General features: G+C 43.3%; 1 protein-coding gene across 1 annotated transcript in view; it reads right to left on the bottom strand.

The window, feature by feature from the left end:
• LOC139574868 (plastin-3-like) overlaps positions 1–20,880 on the bottom strand; it is a 109,031-nt gene that overhangs the window by 84,085 nt on the left and 4,066 nt on the right. The window contains exons 2-4 of the mRNA XM_071399835.1: positions 10,215–10,322; positions 6,372–6,523; positions 2,794–2,923 (exon numbers count right to left, since the gene is read on the bottom strand). Coding sequence (XP_071255936.1) covers positions 2,794–2,923; positions 6,372–6,523; positions 10,215–10,275 — 343 coding nt within the window. The 5' untranslated portion in view covers positions 10,276–10,322. The remainder of the gene's footprint in view (positions 1–2,793; positions 2,924–6,371; positions 6,524–10,214; positions 10,323–20,880) is intronic.

The raw sequence follows: 20,880 nt of genomic DNA, 5'->3' as shown, positions 1-20,880 counted from the left end.
AACCACACTGGGGGTTAATAACACAACCACACTGGGGGTTAATAACACGACCACACTTGGTTAATAACACAACCACACTGGGTTAATAACACAACCACACTGGGGGTTAATAACACAACTACACTGGGTTAATAACACAACCACACTGGGTTAATAACACAACCACACTGGGGGTTAATAACACAACCACACTGGGGGTTAATAACACAACCACACTGGGGGTTAATAACACAACCACACTGGGGGTTAATAACACAACTACACTGGAGGTTAATAACACAACCACACTGGGTTAATAACACAACCACACTGGGGGTTAATAACACAACCACACTGGGTTAATAACACAACCACACTGGGGGTTAATAACACAACTACACTGGGTTAATAACACAACCACACTGGGGGTTAATAACACAACTACACTGGGTTAATAACACAACCACACTGGGGGTTAATAACACAACCACACTGGGGGTTAATAACACTACTACACTGTGGGTTAATAACACAACCACACTGGGGGTTAATAACACTACTACACTGGGGGTTAATAACACAACCAAACAGGGGGTTAATAACACTACTACACTGGGGGTTAATAACACAACCACACTGGGGGTTAATAACACTACTACACTGGGGGTTAATAACACAACCACACTGGGGGTTAATAACACAACCACACTGGGGGTTAATAACACAACCACACTGGGTTAATAACACAACCACACTGGGGGTTAATAACACAACCACACTGGGGGTTAATAACACAACCACACTGGGGGTTAATAACACGACCACACTTGGTTAATAACACAACCACACTGGGTTAATAACACAACCACACTGGGGGTTAATAACACAACTACACTGGGTTAATAACACAACCACACTGGGTTAATAACACAACCACACTGGGGGTTAATAACACAACCACACTGGGGGTTAATAACACAACTACACTGGGTTAATAACACAACCACACTGGGTTAATAACACAACCACACTGGGGGTTAATAACACAACCACACTGGGTTAATAACACAACCACACTGGGGGTTAATAACACAACTACACTGGGTTAATAACACAACAACACTGGGTTAATAACACAACCACACTGGGGGTTAATAACACAACCACACTGGGTTAATAACACAACCACACTGGGGGTTAATAACACAACCACACCGGGGGTTAATAACACAACCACACTGGGTTAATAACACAACAACACTGGGGGTTAATAACACAACCACACTGGGTTAATAACACAACCACACTGGGGGTTAATAACACAACCACACTGGGGGTTAATAACACAACCACACTGGGGGTTAATAACACAACTACACTGGGGGTTAATAACACAACCACACTGGGTTAATAACACAACCACACTGGGGGTTAATAACACAACCACACTGGGGGTTAATAACACAACCACACTGGGGTTTAATAACACAACCACACTGGGGGTTAATAACACAACCACACTGGGTTAATAACAAAACCACACTGGGGGTTAATAGCACAACCACACTGGGTTAATAACACAACTACACTGGGTTAATAACACAACCACACTGGGTTAATAACACAACCACACTGGGGGTTAATAACACAACCACACTGGGGGTTAATGACACAACCACACTGGGTTAATAACACAACCACACTGGGGGTTAATAACACAACCACACTGGGGGTTAATAACACAACTACACTGGGGGTTAATAACACAACTACACTGGGGGTTAATAACACAACCAGACTGGGTTAATAACACAACCACACTGGGTTAATAACACAACCACACTGGGTTAATAACACAACTACACTGGGGGTTAATAACACAACCACACTGGGGGTTAATAACACAACCACACTGGGTTAATAACACAACCACACTGGGGGTTAATAACACAACCACACTGGGTTAATAACACAACTACACTGGGGGTTAATAACACAACCACACTGGGGGTTAATAACACAACCACACTGGGTTAATAACATAACCACACTGGGTTAATAACACAACCACACTGGGGGTTAATAACACAACCACACTGGGTTAATAACACAACTACACTGGGGGTTAATAACACAACCACACTGGGGGTTAATAACACAACCACACTGGGTTAATAACACAACCACACTGGGGGTTAATAACACAACCACACTGGGGGTTAATAACACAACCACACTGGGGGTTAATAACACAACTACACTGGGGGTTAATAACACAACCACACTGGGTTAATAACACAACCACACTGGGGGTTAATAACACAACCACACTGGGTTAATAACACAACCACACTGGGGGTTAATAACACAACTACACTGGGTTAATAACACAACCACACTGGGGGTTAATAACACAACTACACTGGGTTAATAACACAACCACACTGGGGGTTAATAACACAACCACACTGGGGGTTAATAACACTACTACACTGGGGGTTAATAACACAACCACACTGGGGGTTAATAACACTACTACACTGGGGGTTAATAACACAACCACACAGGGGGTTAATAACACTACTACACTGGGGGTTAATAACACAACCACACTGGGGGTTAATAACACTACTACACTGGGGGTTAATAACACAACCACACTGGGGGTTAATAACACAACCACACTGGGGGTTAATAACACAACCACACTGGGTTAATAACACAACCACACTGGGGGTTAATAACACAACCACACTGGGGGTTAATAACACAACCACACTGGGGGTTAATAACACACTAAGACGGTGGTGCTACCTGAGAATGAGTGTTGTGTTCCTTCACTAGACAGCTCACTGGTTCCTCCTATAGCCAGAATCCCCTCCTTCCTGTTGATGGCCTTCCTGAAGCTCTTAGCTATGTCATCACCCTTCAGCTCCTTGGCGATCTGTATAACACATACACATATTATACATGTCACATGTCTGATAGGACTACCTCATCACCAGACCATGAGCCTGTCTCATGTCTGATAGGACTACCTCATCACCAGACCATGAGCCTGTCACATGTCTGATAGGACTACCTCATCACGAGACCATGAGCCTGTCTCATGTCTGATAGGACTACCTCATCACCAGACCATGAGCCTGTCTCATGTCTGATAGGACTACCTCATCACCAGACCATGAGCCTGTCTCATGTCTGATAGGACTACCTCATCACCAGACCATGAGCCTGTCTCCTGTCTGATAGGACTACCTCATCACCAGACCAGGAGCCTGCCTCATGTCTGATAGGACTACCTCATCACCAGACCAGGAGCCTGTCTCATGTCTGATAGGACTACCTCATCACCAGACCATGAGCCTGTCTCATGTCTGATAGGACTACCTCATCACCAGACCATGAGCCTGTCTCCTGTCTGATAGGACTACCTCATCACCAGACCAGGAGCCTGCCTCATGTCTGATAGGACTACCTCATCACCAGACCAGGAGCCTGTCTCATGTCTGATAGGACTACCTCATCACCAGACCATGAGCCTGTCTCATGTCTGATAGGACTACCTCATCACCAGACCATGAGCCTGTCTCATGTCTGATTGGACTACCTCATCACAAGACCATGAGCCTGTCTCATGTCTGATAGGACTACCTCATCACCAGACCATGAGCCTGTCTCATGTCTGATAGGACTACCTAATCACCAGACCATGAGCCTGTCTCATATCTGATAGGACTACCTCATTACCAGACCAGGAGCCTTTCTCATGTCTGAGAGGATTACCTCATCACCAGACCATGAGCCTATCTCATGTCTGATAGGACTACCTCATCACCAGACCAGGAGCCTGTCTCTTGTCTGATAGGACTACCTCATCACCAGACCATGAGCCTGTCTCCTGTCTGATAGGACTAACTCATCACCAGACCAGGAGCCTGTCTCATGTCTGATAGGACTACCTCATCACCAGACCAGGAACTTGTCTCATGTCTGATAGGACTACCTCATCACCAGACCAGGAGCCTGTCTCCTGTCTGATAGGACTACCTCATCACCAGACCAGGAGCCTTTCTCATGTCTGATAGGATTACCTCATCACCAGACCAGGAGCCTGTCTCCTGTCTGATAGGACTACCTAATCACCAGACCAGGAGCCTGTCTCCTGTCTGATAGGACTACCTCATCACCAGACCATGAGCCTGTCTCCTGTCTGATAGGACTACCTCATCACCAGACCATGAGCCTGTCTCATGTCTGATAGGACTACCTCATCACCAGACCAGGAGCCTGTCTCATGTCTGATAGGACTACCTCATCACCAGACCAGGAGCCTGTCTCATGTCTGATATGACTACCTCATCACCAGACCAGGAGCCTGGTCCTGTGTGGCTCAGTTGGTAGAGCATGGCGCTTGGCGCTTGCAACGCCAGGGTTGTGGGTTCATTCCCCACGGGGGGACCAGGATGAATATGTATGAACTTTCCAATTTGTAAGTCGCTCTGGATAAGAGCGTCTGCTAAATGACTTAAATGTAAAATGTAAATGAGCCTGTCTCCTGTCTGATAGGACTACCTCATCACCAGACCAGGAGCCTGTCTCCTGTCTGATAGGACTACCTCATCACCAGATCAGGAGCCTGTCTCCTGTCTGATAGGACTACCTCATCACCAGACCAGGAGCATGTCTCCTGGCTGATAGGACTACCTCATCACCAGACCAGGAGCCTGTCTCCTGTATGATAGGACTACCTCATCACCAGACCAGGAGCCTGTCTCCTGTCTGATAGGACTACCTCATCACCAGACCAGGAGCCTGTCTCCTGTCTGATAGGACTACCTCATCACCAGACCAGGAGCCTGTCTCCTGTCTGATAGGACTACCTCATCACCAGACCAGGAGCCTGTCTCCTGTCTGATAGATCCTCATGCTGTGGATCAGTAGGTAACGGAAGAGCTAAATCACCTTCTGTTTTACCTCTGTGGTCACCCTCCCTTCACACCTCCCTTCATATTTCTGTGGTCACCCTCTCTTCACATTTCTGTGGTCACCCTCTCTTCACATTTCTGTGGTCACCCTCCCTTCATATTTCTGTGGTCACCCTCTCTTCACATCTCTGTGGTCACCCTCTCTTCACATTTCTGTGGTCACCCTCCCTTCACATTTCTGTGGTCACCCTCCCTTCATATTTCTGTGGTCACCCTCTCTTCACATTTCTGTGGTCACCCTCCCTTCACATTTCTGTGGTCACCCTCTCTTCACATTTCTGTGGTCACCCTCCCTTCACATTTCTGTGGTCACCCTCCCTTCATATTTCTGGGGTCACCCTCTCTTCACATTTCTGTGGTCACCCTCCCTTCATATTTCTGTGGTCACCCTCTCTTCACATCTCTGTGGTCACCCTCTCTTCACATTTCTGTGGTCACCCTCCCTTCACATTTCTGTGGTCACCCTCCCTTCATATTTCTGTGGTAACCCTCTCTTCACATTTCTGTGGTCACCCTCCCTTCACATTTCTGTGGTCACCCTCTCTTCACATTTCTGTGGTCACCCTCTTTTCACATTTCTCACTGTCAATCATGAATGATAATTCTTCCAGTTTTACAGTTGGAAAACCCATCTGCATACCAACCATTTGAGTTAATCAGTTTGACGGGGATCTTCTTGAGTTATTCCGTGTATATTCAATAGTATCATCGAGTATTTCAGCTATGATCTAATTGTGTGTGTGTGTGTGTGTGTGTGTGTGTGTGTGTGTGTGTGTGTGTGTGTGTGTGTGTGTGTGTGTGTGTGTGTGTGTGTGTGTGTGTGTGTGTGTGTGTGTGTGTGTGTGTGTGTGTGTGTGTGTGTGTGTGTGTGTGTGTGTGTGTGTGTGTGTGTGTGTGTTTGGAGGTAATCATATTAAGTGGTATTGGGTGGTGTGATGTGAGGACTGTGTAGACTCAATCCAAGATGGCAGCCTGCCAGACATCAGATCCTGACTCATCATGACCAACAGAATGGAAGCTGTTTAGTGTGCAGACAACTTTTACTAAGCCCTATGCAGACTTAGCCTTTTCCAGCCGTGAGACTCACGAGAGGAACTCTTCAAAGCTGATGTGACTGTGTGTGTGTGTGTGTGTGTGTGTGTGTGTGTGTGTGTGTGTGTGTGTGTGTGTGTGTGTGTGTGTGTGTGTGTGTGTGTGTGTGTGTGTGTGTGTGTGTGTGTGTGTGTGTGTGTGTGTGTGTGTGTGGACTCACTGAGAGGAACTCGTCGAAGCTGACGTGATTGTGTGTGTGTGTGTGTGTGTGTGTGTGTGTGTGTGTGTGTGTGTGTGTGTGTGTGTGTGTGTGTGTGTGTGTGTGTGTGTGTGTGTGTGTGTGTGTGTGTGTGTGTGTGTGTGTGGACTCACCGAGAGGAACTCGTCGAAGCTGATCTGGTTGTCTTTGTTGCGGTCCAGTTTTTTAATGATCTCTCTGACCTTGTATCCCGGCAACGGTAGGTTAGCTTCTTTAAACAGGTTAGTCAGCTCCAAGTCACAGATAAAACCATTACTGTTAGTATCTGGAGAGAGAGGGAGAGAGAAGATAGGGAGGGAGAGAGATGGGGGAGAGAGGGAGAGAGGGGGAAGAGAGGGAGGGAGGGAGAGAGGGAGAGACGGGGGAGAAAGGGAGAGAGGGAGGGAGAGAGGGGGGAGAGAGAGAGAAAGGGAGAGGGGGGAGAAAGGGAGAGGGGGAGAGAGGGAGAGAGAGATAGAGGGGGAGGGAGAAAAGGGGGAGAGAGGGAGAAAGGGACAGGGGGGAGAAAGGGAGAAAGGGAGAGGGGGGAGAAAGGGAGGGAGAGAGGGAGAGAGGGGAGAGAGGGAGGGAGGGAGAGAGGGGAGAGAGGGAGAGAGGGGGAAGAGAGGGAGGGAGGGAGAGAGGGAGAGACGGGGGAGAAAGGGAGAGAGGGAGGGAGAGAGGGGGGAGAGAGAGAGAAAGGGAGAGGGGGGAGAAAGGGAGAGGGGGAGAGAGGGAGAGAGAGATAGAGGGGGAGGGAGAAAAGGGGGAGAGAGGGAGAAAGGGACAGGGGGGAGAAAGGGAGAAAGGGAGAGGGGGGAGAAAGGGAGGGAGAGAGGGAGAGAGGGGAGAGAGGGAGGGAGGGAGAGAGGGGGGAGAGAGGGTGAAAGGGAGAGAGTGGGGAGGGAGGGATAGAGAGGGAGAAAGGGAGAGAGGGGGGAGAGAGAGGGAGAAAGGGAGAGAGGGGGAAAGGGAGACAGGAGGAGAGAGGGAGGGAGAGAGGGGGGAGAGAGGGAGTTGGGGTTTTGGAGAGAGAGAAAGGGAGAGAAATGTGTGGAGACAGAGAGAAAGCAATGAGCAGTTGTGTTGTTACGTTGAAGTCGGAAGTTTACATACACTTATGTTGGAGTCATTAAAACTGGTTTTTCAACCACTCCACAAATTTCTTGTTAACAAACTAGTAATTTTTCCACCAATTGTTTACAGACAGATTATTTCACTTATAATTCACTGTATCACAATTCCAGTGGGTCAGAAGTTTACATACACTAAGTTGACTGTGCCTTTAAACAGCTGATGTCATGGCTTTAGAAGCTTCTGATAGGCTAATTGACATCATTTGAGTCAATTGGAGGTGTACCTGTGGATGTATATCAAGGCCTACCTTCAAACTCAGTGCCTCTTTGCTTGACATCATGGGAAAATCAAAAGAAATCAGCCAAGACCTCAGAAAACATATTGTAGACCTCCACAAGTCTGGTTCATCCTTGGGAGCAATTTCCAAACGCCTGAAGGTACCACGTTCATCTGTACAAACAATAGTACGCAAGTATAAACACCATGTGACCACGCAGCTGTCATACCGCTCAGGAAGGAGACGCGTTCTGTCTCCTAGAGATGAACGTACTTTGGTGCGAAAAGTGCAAATCAATCCCAGAACAACATCAAAGGACCTTGTGAAGATGCTGGAGGAAACAGGTACAAAAGTATCTATATCCACAGTAAAACGAGTCCTATATCGACATAACCTGAAAGGCCGCTCAGCAAGGAAGAAGCCACTGCTCCAAAACCGCCATAAAAAAGCCAGACTACGGTTTGCAACTGCACATGGGGACAAAGATTGTATTTTTTGGAGAAATGTCCTCTGGTCTGATGAAACAAAAATGTATCTGTTTGGCCATGATGACCATCGTTATGCTTGGAGGAAAAAGGGGGATGCTTGCAAGCCAAAGAACACCATCCCAACCGTGAAGCACGGGGGTGGCAGCATCATGTTGTGGGGGTGCTTTGCTGCAGGAGAGACTGGTGCACTTCACAAAATAGACGGCATCATGAGGTAGGAAAATTATGTGGATATATTGAAGCAACATCTCAAGACATCAGTCAGGAAGTAAAAGCTTGGTTGCAAATGGGTCTTCCAAATGGACAATGACCCCAAGCATTCTCCCAAAGTAGTGGCAAAATTGCTTAAGGACAACAAAGTCAAGGTATTGGAGTGGCCATCACAAAGCCCTGACCTCAATTCTATAGAAAGTTTGTGGGCAGAACTGAAAAAGCGTGTGCGAGCAAGGAGGCTTACAAACCTGACTCAGTTACACCAGCTCTGTCAGGAGGAATGGGACAAAATTCACCCAACTTATTGTGGGAAGCTTGTGGAAGGCTACCTGAAACATTTGACCCAAGTTAAACAGTTTAAAGGCAATGCTACCAAATACTTATTGAGTGTATGTAAACTTTTGACCCACTGGAATGTGATGAAAGAAATCAACTATCAACTAACTCTACTATTATTCTGACATTTCACATTCTTAAAATAAAGTAGTGATCCTAACTGACCTAAGACAGGGAATTTTTACTAGGATTAATGTATGTAAACTTCTGACTTCAACTGTATATAACATCGTGATCAGAGGGAAGATTTGACAATCTTGTGATTTACTACAATCACTGACTGGATCACTTGCAGTCTGTTTCCACGAGGAAAACACCTCACACTGAATACACTGTATATGCACATATACATTATACACTATATACATTATACACTTATACAAAGGTTTGAGGACACCCCTTCAAATGAGTGTATTGAGCTATTTCAGCCACACCCGTTGCTGACAGGTGTATAACATTGAACACACAGCCATGCAAACATTGGCAGTAGAATCTCCTTACTGAAAAGCTCCGTGACTTCACCGTCGTTGGATGCCACCTTTGCAACAAGTCAGTTCGTAAAATGTCTTCCCTACCAGAGCTGCCCCGGTCAACTGTAAGGGCTGTTATTGTAAAGTAGAAACGTCTAGGAGCAACAACGGCTCAGCCGCAACGTGGTAGGCCACACAAGCTCACAGAACGGGACCGCAGAGTGCTGAAGTGAGAAGCGCGTAAAAATCGTCTGTCCTCAGTTGCAACACTCACTACCGAGTTCCAAACTTCCTCTGGAAGCAACGTCAGCACAATAACTGTTCGTCGGAAGCTTCATGAAATGGGTTTCCATGGCCGAGCAGCCGCATACAAGCCTAACATCACCATGCACAATGCCAAGCGTCGGCTGGAGTGGTGTAAAGCTCGCCGCCATTGGACTCTGGAGGAGTAGAAACGCGTTCTCTGGAGTGACGAATCACGCTTCACCATCTGGCAGTCTGACAGACGAATCTGGTCTTAGCGGATGCCAGGAGAACGCTACCTGCCCCAATGTATAGTGCCAACTGTAAAGTTTGGTGGAGGAGGAATAATGGTCTGGGGCTGTTTTTCATGGTTCGGGCCCCTTAGTTGAAGTGAGGGGAAATCTTAACGCTACAGACTACAATGACATGCTAGATGATTTAGTGCTTCCAACTTTGTGGCAACAGTTTGAGGAAGGCCCTTTTCTGATTCAGTATGACAATGCCTCCGTGCACAAAGTGAGGTCCATACAGAAATGGTTTGTCAAGATCGGTGTGGAAGAACTTGACTGGCCTGCACAGAGCCCTGACCTCAACCCGATTGAACACCTTTGGGATGAATTGGAACGCAGACTGCGAGCCAGGCCTAATCGCCCAACATCAGTGCCCGACCTCACTAATGCTCATGGCTGAATGGAAGCAAGTCCCCGCTGCAATGTTCCAACATCTGCTGGAAAACCTTCCCAGAAGAGTGGAAGCTGTTATTACAGTAAAGGGGGGACCAACTCCATATTAATGGCCATGATTTTGGAATGAGATGTTCAACGAGCCGGTGTCCACATACTTTTGGTCATGTGGTGTATTGTATGCACTCACCAACTTTCTGGAAGGCCTCTCTGAGCTCCTCCATCTCATCTTTAGTTATCTTTCCCGCCATCTTTAGTTTCTACCAGAGAAACACTATCTTCTCTGATCACACTGAGTCTGGAGAGAGGGAGAGAGAAAATGAGAGGAGAGGAGAGGGGGGTAAGAGAGATGAAAGGAGAGACAGAATTCTGCAAAAATATCCTCCGTGTACAACGTAAAACACCAAATATTGCATGCAGAGCAGAATTAGGCCGATACCTGCTAATTATCAAAATCCAGAAAAAAGCCGTTAAATTCTACAACCACCTAAAAAGAAGCGATTCCAAAACCTTCCATAACAAAGCCATCACCTACAGAGAGATGAACCTGGAGAAGAGTCCCCTAAGCAAGCTGGTCCTAGGGCTCTGTTCACAAACACAACACACAGAGCCCCAGGACAACAGCACAATTAGACCCAACCAAATCATGAGAAAACAAAAAGATAATTACTTGACACATTGGAAAGAATTAACAAAATAAACAGCAAACTAGAATGCTATTTGGCCCTAAACAGAGAGTACACAGTGGCAGAATACTTGACCACTGTGACTGACCCAAACTTAAGGAAAGCTTTGACTATGTACAGACTCAGTGAGCATAGCCTTGCTATTGAGAAAGGCCGCCGTAGGCAGACCTGGCTCTCAACAGAAGACAGGCTATGTGCTCACTGCCCACAAAATGAGGTGGAAACTGAGCTGCACTTCCTAACCTCCTGCCAAATGTATGACCATATTAGAGACACACATTTCCCTCAGATTACACAGATCCACAAAGAATTAAAAGAGAAACTCACATATCTATTTGGTGAAATAGATATGTGCATCACAACAGCAAGATTAGTGACCTGTTGTCACAAGAAAAGTGAAAACCTATATTCATGTTGATTTATTTTCCCTTTTGTACTTTAACTATTTGCACATCATTACAACACTGTATATATAATATAATTACATTTGAAATGTTTTTATTCTTTTGGAACTTTTGTGAGTGTAATGTTTACTTTTGTGAGTGTAATGTTTACTTTTGTGAGTGTAATGTTTACTAAATTTGTGTACAGAATATGAGAGACATTTTTGTTTGTATAGAACATTTCTGGGATCTTTTATTTCAGCTCATAAAACACCAACACTTTACATGTTGCCTTAATAATTTTGTTCAGCGTAGAATCATACGCAAAACTGAACAATTTTCGTGTTTTGGGAACATATCTTCTGTGATGTCCCCATAATGTTCTCACCAGACTGCTCCCTACAACCTAAATGAAACATTTTAATGGTACAGAAGTTGTAAACAACATTTTAATGGTACAGAAGTTGTAAACAACATTTGAATGGTACAGAAGTTGTAAACAACATTTGAATGGTACAGAAGTTGTAAACAACATTTTAATGGTACAGAAGTTGTAAACAACATTTTAATCAATGTTAGGAGAACATTCCAAGAATATTTAATTAAAAAACATTTTTTTTTAAATATAAATATTTTGTAATCAAAAATATTCTCTGAATGATGCTATCATCATAATGTTAAATAAAACCCGAATGGGAATATTAGATAACGTTCTGGGAATGTTCCCGGTTTGCTGGGATCTCTCTGACTGTTCCTTCACTCTACTCCTTCACTCTATCTTACTGAGATACGTTCTGGGAATGTTCCCGGTTTGCTGGGATCTCTCTGACTGTTCCTTCACTCTATCTTACTGAGATACGTTCTGGGAATGTTCCCGGTTTGCTGGGATCTCTCTGACTGTTCCTTCACTCTACTCCGTCACTCTATCTTACTGAGATACGTTCTGGGAATGTTCCCGGTTTGCTGGGATCTCTCTGACTGTTCCTTCACTCTATCTTACTGAGATACGTTCTGGGAATGTTCCCGGTTTGCTGGGATCTCTCTGACTGTTCCTTCACTCTATCTTACTGAGATAACGTTCTGGGAATGTTCCCGGTTTGCTGGGATCTCTCTGACTGTTCCTTCACTCTATCTTACTGAGATACGTTCTGGGAATGTTCCCGGTTTGGTGGGATCTCTCTGACTGTTCCTTCACTCTATCTTCCTGAGATACGTTCTGGGAATGTTCCCGGTTTGCTGGGATCTCTCTGACTGTTCCTTCACTCTACACCTTCACTCTATCTTACTGAGACAGGAGGTTAGAGTGGAGCTAAGTCAGCTTGGATGACCTGTGGTTTAAGGTGTAGTGGCTAGGAAATAGGATGTCGTGGCTAGGAAATAGGGTGTCGTGCCTATATTGTAGGAGTTGGGGGTTGATTTGGGACTCAGCATATCTCTACTGCCTGTTTCAGAGCTCAGGGCTGTGCTGGGTGAGATTTAGAGATTCCTGGGTCTCGGGTTACAAACCAAAACACCAGTTCACCTGCAAAAGCAATCATCAGAGGGGGGTAGGGGCTACAGCAGAACAGACAGCAGAACAAGATGGTTCGATTTAGATTCCCAGAAAACCTTTCTGAGATGAGAGAAGGGGGTTGTCCTAAGGAGAAGCACGTGTTAACTTTCACCTCATACAGCTGGGAACACAGCAAATTGTCCAGTGTTCATTTTTCAGAGTAACTGTGGTTATGAGGTTGGTCTGTGGTTATGAGGCCGGTTGGACGTACTGCCAAATTCTCTAAAACGACGTTGGAGGCGGCTTATGGTAGAGCAATTAACATTCAACAGCTCTGGTGGACATTCCTGCAGTCAGCATGCCAATTGCACGCTCCTTCAAAACTTGAGACATCTGTGGCATTGTGTTGTGACAAAACTGCACATTTTAGAGTGGCCTTTTATTGTCCCCAGCACAAGGTGCACCTGTGTAGTGATCATGCTGTTTAATCAGCTTCTTGATATGCCACACCTGTCATGTGGATGGATTATCTTGGCAAAGGAGAAATACTCACTAACACCGAGGTGAACAAATTTGAAAGATATAAAACTTTTGTTCGTATGGAACATTTCTGGGATCTTTTATTTCAGCTCATGCAACACTGGACCAACACTTGACATGTTGCACTTATATATTTGTTTAGTATATGTAATGTCTTGTCATAAAGTTACATTTTAATGATAGCATTCCACTAGATAATTATTTGGTAAACATCACAGGCCTTTAAAAAAGGAAAGAATTCAACAACCATGTCTCTGTCACTAACAAATACAGTCATGGGTGGTAACTCTACGATTCACTTGAAAAGAAATGGAACCATGGGAAATATGCAAATTTGGCATCATACCATACAGTGTTAAAACTACACACAAAATGACTTCCTGTACAGTGTATTTGTTTAACAGTAATAGGAGTTAACTCTAGATCGACACTAGTGTTGCACTGTATTACCCCCCCCCCCCCACAAATGTAGTCATTATTATTCAGTAACAGCCTTTTAGTTCCACAGCCTTTTAGTTCCACAGCCTTTTAGTTCCACAGCCTTTTGGTTCCACAGCCTTTTAGTTCCACAGCCTTTTGGTTCCACAGCCTTTTGGTTCCACAGCCTTTTGGTTCCACAGCCTTTTGGTTCCACAGCCTTTTGGTTCCACAGCCTTTTGGTTCCACAGCCTTTTAGTTCCACAGCCTTTTGGTTCCACAGCCTTTTGGTTCCACAGCCTTTTGGTTCCACAGCCTTTTAGTTCCACAGCCTTTTAGTTCCACAGCCTTTTGGTTCCACAGCCTTTTGGTTCCACAGCCTTTTGGTTCCACAGCCTTTTAGTTCCACAGCCTTTTGGTTCCACAGCCTTTTGGTTCCACAGCCTTTTGGTTCCACAGCCTTTTGGTTCCACAGCCTTTTGGTTCCACAGCCTTTTGGTTCCACAGCCTTTAGTTCCACAGCCTTTTGGTTCCACAGCCTTTTGGTTCCACAGCCTTTTGGTTCCACAGCCTTTTGGTTCCACAGCCTTGTAGTTCCACAGCCTTTTGGTTCCACAGCCTTTTGGTTCCACAGCCTTTTGGTTCCACAGCCTTTTGGTTCCACAGCCTTTTGGTTCCACAGCCTTTTGGTTCCACAGCCTTTTAGTTCCACAGCCTTTTAGTTCCACAGCCTTTTGGTTCCACAGCCTTTTGGTTCCACAGCCTTTTGGTTCCACAGCCTTTTAGTTCCACAGCCTTTTAGTTCCACAGCCTTTTAGTTCCACAGCCTTTTGGTTCCACAGCCTTTTGGTTCCACAGCCTTTTAGTTCCACAGCCTTTTAGTTCCACAGCCTTTTAGTTCCACAGCCTTTTAGTTCCACAGCCTTTTGGTTCCACAGCCTTTTGGTTCCACAGCCTTTTGGTTCCACAGCCTTTTGGTTCCACAGCCTTTTGGTTCCACAGCCTTTTGGTTCCACAGCCTTTTGGTTCCACAGCCTTTAGTTCCACAGCCTTTTGGTTCCACAGCCTTTTGGTTCCACAGCCTTTTAGTTCCACAGCCTTTTGGTTCCACAGCCTTTTGGTTCCACAGCCTTTTGGTTCCACAGCCTTTTGGTTCCACAGCCTTTTGGTTCCACAGCCTTTTGGTTCCACAGCCTTTTGGTTCCACAGCCTTTTAGTTCCACAGCCTTTTGGTTCCACAGCCTTTTGGTTCCACAGCCTTTTGGTTCCACAGCCTTTTAGTTCCACAGCCTTTTGGTTCCACAGCCTTTTGGTTCCACAGCCTTTTGGTTCCACAGCCTTTTAGTTCCACAGCCTTTTAGTTCCACAGCCTTTTAGTTCCACAGCCTTTTGGTTCCACAGCCTTTTGGTTCCACAGCCTTTTGGTTCCACAGCCTTTTAGTTCCACAGCCTTTTAGTTCCACAGCCTTTTGGTTCCACCGCCTTTTGGTTCCACAGCCTTTTGGTTCCACAGCCTTTTGGTTCCACAGCCTTTTGGTTCCACAGCCTTTTGGTTCCACAGCCTTTTGGTTCCACAGCCTTTTGGTTCCACAGCCTTGTTTAAGTTGACACAACGTTTTGGTCAAAGTGTTACCTGAACTAAAAAAAATATTGTTGGCCCAAACTTCAATTCAGTCAATTTAAAATGAAGTGTTTGCTAAACTTGTCTTATAGGTTCATTCAACTATAAATTATTATTTGGGCATCTTAACAAAAGAATACTTTGCAACTGGTGACATGAGGCACTTTTAACATCCAATGTTTTCAACATATTTGATACACACGATTATATTTTGCATGTTCAACTATACAGTAATAAAAACTAAAACACAGCTTCTATCTCAAGGCCATCAGATTGTTAAACAGCCATCACTAGCACAGAGGCTGCTGTCTACATACAGACTTGAAATCACTGGCCACTTTAATAATATTTATCTTACATTACTCATATGTATTCTATCTATTGCATCTTAAACTATGTCACTCAGACATTTTAATTTAACTAGGCAAGTCAATTAAGATCAAATTCTTATTTTACAATGACTGCCTACTGGAACGGTGGGTTAACTGCCTTGTTCAGGGGAAGAACAGATGTTTACCTTGTCAGCTCGGGGATTCAATCCAGCAACCTTTCGGTTACTGGCCCAATGCTCTAACCACTAGGCTACCTGCTGCCCCACGTTGCTCATCCATATATTTATATTCATATATTCTTATTCCATTCCTTCACTTAGATTTGTGTGTAAATTGTTGTGGTTGTTGTGGAATTGTTAGATATTGCTTGTTATTTATTACTGTATTGTCGGAACTAGAAGCACAAGCATTTCGCTACACTCACAATAACATCTGATAACCATGTGACCAATAACATCTGCTAACCATGTGACCAATAACATCTGCTAACCATGTGACCAATAACATCTGCTAACCATGTGTATGTGACCAATAACATCTGCTAACCATGTGACCAATAACATCTGCTAACCATGTGACCAATAACATCTGCTAACCATGTGTATGTGACCAATAACATCTGCTAACCATGTGTATGTGACCAGTAACATCTGCTAACCATGTGTATGTGACCAATAACATCTGCTAACCATGTGTATGTGACCAATAACATCTGCTAACCATGTGTATGTGACCAATAACATCTGCTAACCATGTGTATGTGACCAGTAACATCTGCTAACCATGTGTATGTGACCAATAACATCTGCTAACCATGTGTATGTGACCAATAACATCTGCTAACCATGTGTATGTGACCAATAACATCTGCTAACCATGTGTATGTGACCAATAACATCTGCTAACCATGTGTATGTGACCAATAACATCTGCTAACCATGTGTATGTGACCAATAACATCTGCTAACCATGTGTATGTGACCAATAACATCTTCTAACCATGTGACCAATAACATCTGCTAACCATGTGTATGTGACCAATAACATCTGCTAACCATGTGACCAATAACATCTGCTAACCATGTGTATGTGACCAATAACATCTGATAACCATGTGACCAATAACATCTGCTAACCATGTGTATGTGACCAATAACATCTGCTAACCATGTATATGTGACCAATAACATCTGCTAACCATGTGTATGTGACCAATAACATCTGCTAACCATGTATATGTGACCAATAACATCTGCTAACCATGTGTATGTGACCAATAACATCTGCTAACCATGTGTATGTGACCAATAACATCTGCTAACCATGTGACCAATAACATCTGCTAACCATGTGTATGTGACCAATAACATCTGCTAACCATGTGACCAATAACATCTGCTAACCATGTGTATGTGACCAATAACATCTGCTAACCATGTGACCAATAACATCTGCTAACCATGTGTATGTGACCAATAACATCTGCTAACCATGTGTATGTGACCAATAACATCTGCTAACCATGTGACCAATAACATCTGCTAACCATGTGTATGTGACCAATAACATCTGCTAACCATGTGACCAATAACATCTGCTAACCATGTGTATGTGACCAATAACATCTGCTAACCATGTGTATGTGACCAATAACATCTGCTAACCATGTGACCAATAACATCTGCTAACCATGTGTATGTGACCAATAACATCTGCTAACCATGTGTATGTGACCAATAACATCTGCTAACCATGTGACCAATAACATCTGCTAACCATGTGTATGTGACCAATAACATCTGCTAACCATGTGACCAATAACATCTGCTAACCATGTGTATGTGACCAATAACATCTGCTAACCATGTGACCAATAACATCTGCTAACCATGTGTATGTGACCATTAACATCTGCTAACCATGTGTATGTGACCAATAACATCTGCTAACCATGTGTATGTGACCAATAACATCTGCTAACCATGTGTATGTGACCAATAACATCTGCTAACCATGTGTATGTGACCAATAACATCTGTTAAATGTGACCATGTGACCAATACACTTTGATTTGAACATATCCTCCAAGTTCTTGGCTCATTGCATTCCAATCTTCCAAGTCTGTGTCAATTATCAGTTCATCAGACTATTCTCTCATCATTGATTTCATTTACTTATTTAAGTAAATTGAGGTTTTTCTGTGTAGTTATCTAATGTTGGTGGGGCATGTTACTTCTTAGTCACTATGATAAATAAAATGTTTTTCTTCAGTGTACTTCTTAGGGATAGGGGGCAGTATTTTCACGTCCGGATGAAAAGCGTGCCCAAAGTAAACTGCCTGTTACTCAGGCCCAGAAGCTAAGATATGCATATAATTAGTATATTTCGATAGAAGACATTCTGATATTTCTAAAACTGTTAGGATAATGTCTGTGAGTATAACAGAACTGATTTGGCAGGCGAAACCCCGAGCACAATCCATCCGGAGAATTTTTTTTTGAGGTAATTGTGTTTTCCAATGCTTTTCTATGGGAAACCTGATTCATTAGGGCCCAGATTGCAGTTCCTATGGCTTCCACTAGATGCCAACAGTCTTTAGAAATTGTTCGATGTTTTTCTTTTGAGAAATTAAGAAGTAGTCCTATTCTTTCTACGTGTCACTCAGAAGGTTTTGTTGCGCGTGAACAGGAGCGCGCTCCTCGTTATTTTTCTCCGGTATTGGAAACTGTTTATCCCGTCTTAAATTTGACCTATTACATTTTAGGATACCTGAGGTTGGATTAGAAACGTTGAACGTTTGAAATGTTTGGACCAAGTTTACAGGTAATTTATTAGATACTTTGTAGTCATGTTGGGCGAGTTGAAACCGGTGTATTTCTGAATCAAACGCGCCAAATAAACTGACATTTTGGGGATATAAAGAAGGAATTTATCGAACAAAATGACCATTCATTGTGTCACTGAGACATTTGAGATGGCAAAAAGATGAAGATCTTCAAAGGTAAGGCATTTATTATATGGCTATTTCTGACTTTTGTGTCGCACCTGCCTGGTTGAAAGTGGTTTTCATGTTTTTGTATGCGGGGCGCTGTCCTCAGATAATCGCATGGTGTGCTTTCGCCGTAAAGCCTTTTTGAAATCTGATACAACGGCTGGATTAACAAGGAGTTAAGCTTTATTTTGATGTATTACACTTGTTTATATTTGAATGTTAAATATTTATATTTCTGTATTTTGAATTTGGCGCTCTGCAATTTCACCGGATGTCAAATCTATCCCGGTAACGGTATTCGAGCGTTAAGGGATCCCTAAGAAGTTTTAACAGAGATTTACTATTGAGGTGCAAAGATCACTCACTGAGCCAGACATAGAGGAGCGCAGGAAGATTGGAATGCTGTGAACCAAGAGGTTGTGAGTTCAAATCCCACGTGAGGACATGTTGAATATTAATTACTGTATAAATGCACATGCACAATGTCAACGTGTGTCAAATATGTCGGTTAAAAGTATTAGATGCTAAAAGCACCGTGTTCCACAGCCTTTTTTAAGATACAATCATTTCTAGTTGAATGAACATATGAGACAATTTGAGCAAACACATCCTTTAAGTTGACTGAATTTCTGAATTCAAGGGAGCTAAAAAAGTTGAGAAAAACAAAACAAAAAAGTCTGTGGAACCAGTTACTTAATGATATTTAGTTGAAACAACTAGATTGTCTTTTTTAAGTGTGTATAGAGATAACACTGAGAGTTTCCCCATAACGTTACATTATAATGTTTAAGTGTGTATAGAGATAACACTGAGAGTTTCCCCATAACGTTACATTATAATTTTTAAGTGTGTATAGAGATAACACTGAGAGTTTCCCCATAACGTTACATTATAATAATACAGGTGTGTTACTTTAACACTCAATATGTAACACTATAATCAAGTACTTTTTACACTCTGTAGAGTGTGGCCATGTCATCTAGTATTAAAGTATTATAGTATTATAGTATTCACTATTTAAGGGTTGATTTAAAGGGATCATTTGAGATTTTGGCAATAAGGCCCTTTATCTACGTAGAGTCAGATGAATTTACGGATACCATGTGTTAATCTACTTAGAGTCAGATGAATTTACGGATACCATGTGTTAATCTACGTAGAGTCAGATGAACTTGTGGATACCATGTGTTAATCTACGTAGAGTCAGATGAACTTGTGGATACCATGTGTTAATCTACTTAGAGTCAGATGAACTTGTACATACCATGTGTTAATCTACTTAGAGTCAGATGAACTTATGGATACCATGTGTTAATCTACGTAGAGTCAGATGAATTTACGGATACCATGTGTTAATCTACGTAGAGTCAGATGAATTTACGGATACCATGTGTTAATCTACTTAGAGTCAGATGAATTTATGGATACCATGTGTTAATCTACTTAGAGTCAGATGAACTTGTGCATACCATGTGTTAATCTACTTAGAGTCAGATGAATTTACGGATACCATGTGTTAATCTACGTAGAGTCAGATGAATTTACGGATACCATGTGTTAATCTACGTAGAGTCAGATGAATTTACGGATACCATGTGTTAATCTACTTAGAGTCAGATGAACTTATGGATACCATGTGTTAATCTACTTAGAGTCAGATGAACTTGTGCATACCATGTGTTAATCTACTTAGAGTCAGATGAATTTATGGATACCATGTGTTAATCTACTTAGAGTCAGATGAATTTATGGATACCATGTGTTAATCTACTTAGAGTCAGATGAATTTATGGATACCATGTGTTAATCTACTTAGAGTCAGATGAACTTACGGATACCATGTGTTAATCTACTTAGAGTCAGATGAACTTACGGATACCATGTGTTAATCTACGTAGAGTCAGATGAACTTACGGATACCATGTGTATGTCTCTGTGTGTCGTTTGATGGATGTTGCTAACTAGCGTAAGCTCAATAACTGTAGGTCTATCTGTTAGCGTAGCAGCTGGGGATGTGTGAAACCTTCAGCCTGAAGCCGCTTGCGTCGCCTCATCAGCTCTCGAGGTGGTGCGGTCGGCTAGGACACGTTAAGGAGGACGGTCACGTGTGTTTGTGAGGCAGAGGTCCTGAACACTGGTGTAAAGTACTTCAGTAAAAATACTTTAAAGTACTACGTAAGTCGTTTTTCTGGGTATCTGTACTTTACTTTACTATTAATATTAATATTTTTGACAACTTTACCTTCACTACATTCCTGAAGAAAACATTGTACTTTTTACTCCAATTATTTTCCTTGACACCCAAAAGTACTCGTTACATTTTGAATGCTTAGCAGGACAGGAAAATGGTCCAATTCACACACTTATCAACAGAACATCCCTGGTCATCCCTA

The sequence above is a fragment of the Salvelinus alpinus genome, chromosome 4 (genome assembly GCF_045679555.1).
Source record: "Salvelinus alpinus chromosome 4, SLU_Salpinus.1, whole genome shotgun sequence".
Taxonomy (NCBI): domain Eukaryota; kingdom Metazoa; phylum Chordata; class Actinopteri; order Salmoniformes; family Salmonidae; genus Salvelinus; species Salvelinus alpinus.
The sequence above is the reverse complement of the archived record's forward strand: the minus strand, read 5'-3'. Positions and strand labels throughout refer to the sequence as shown.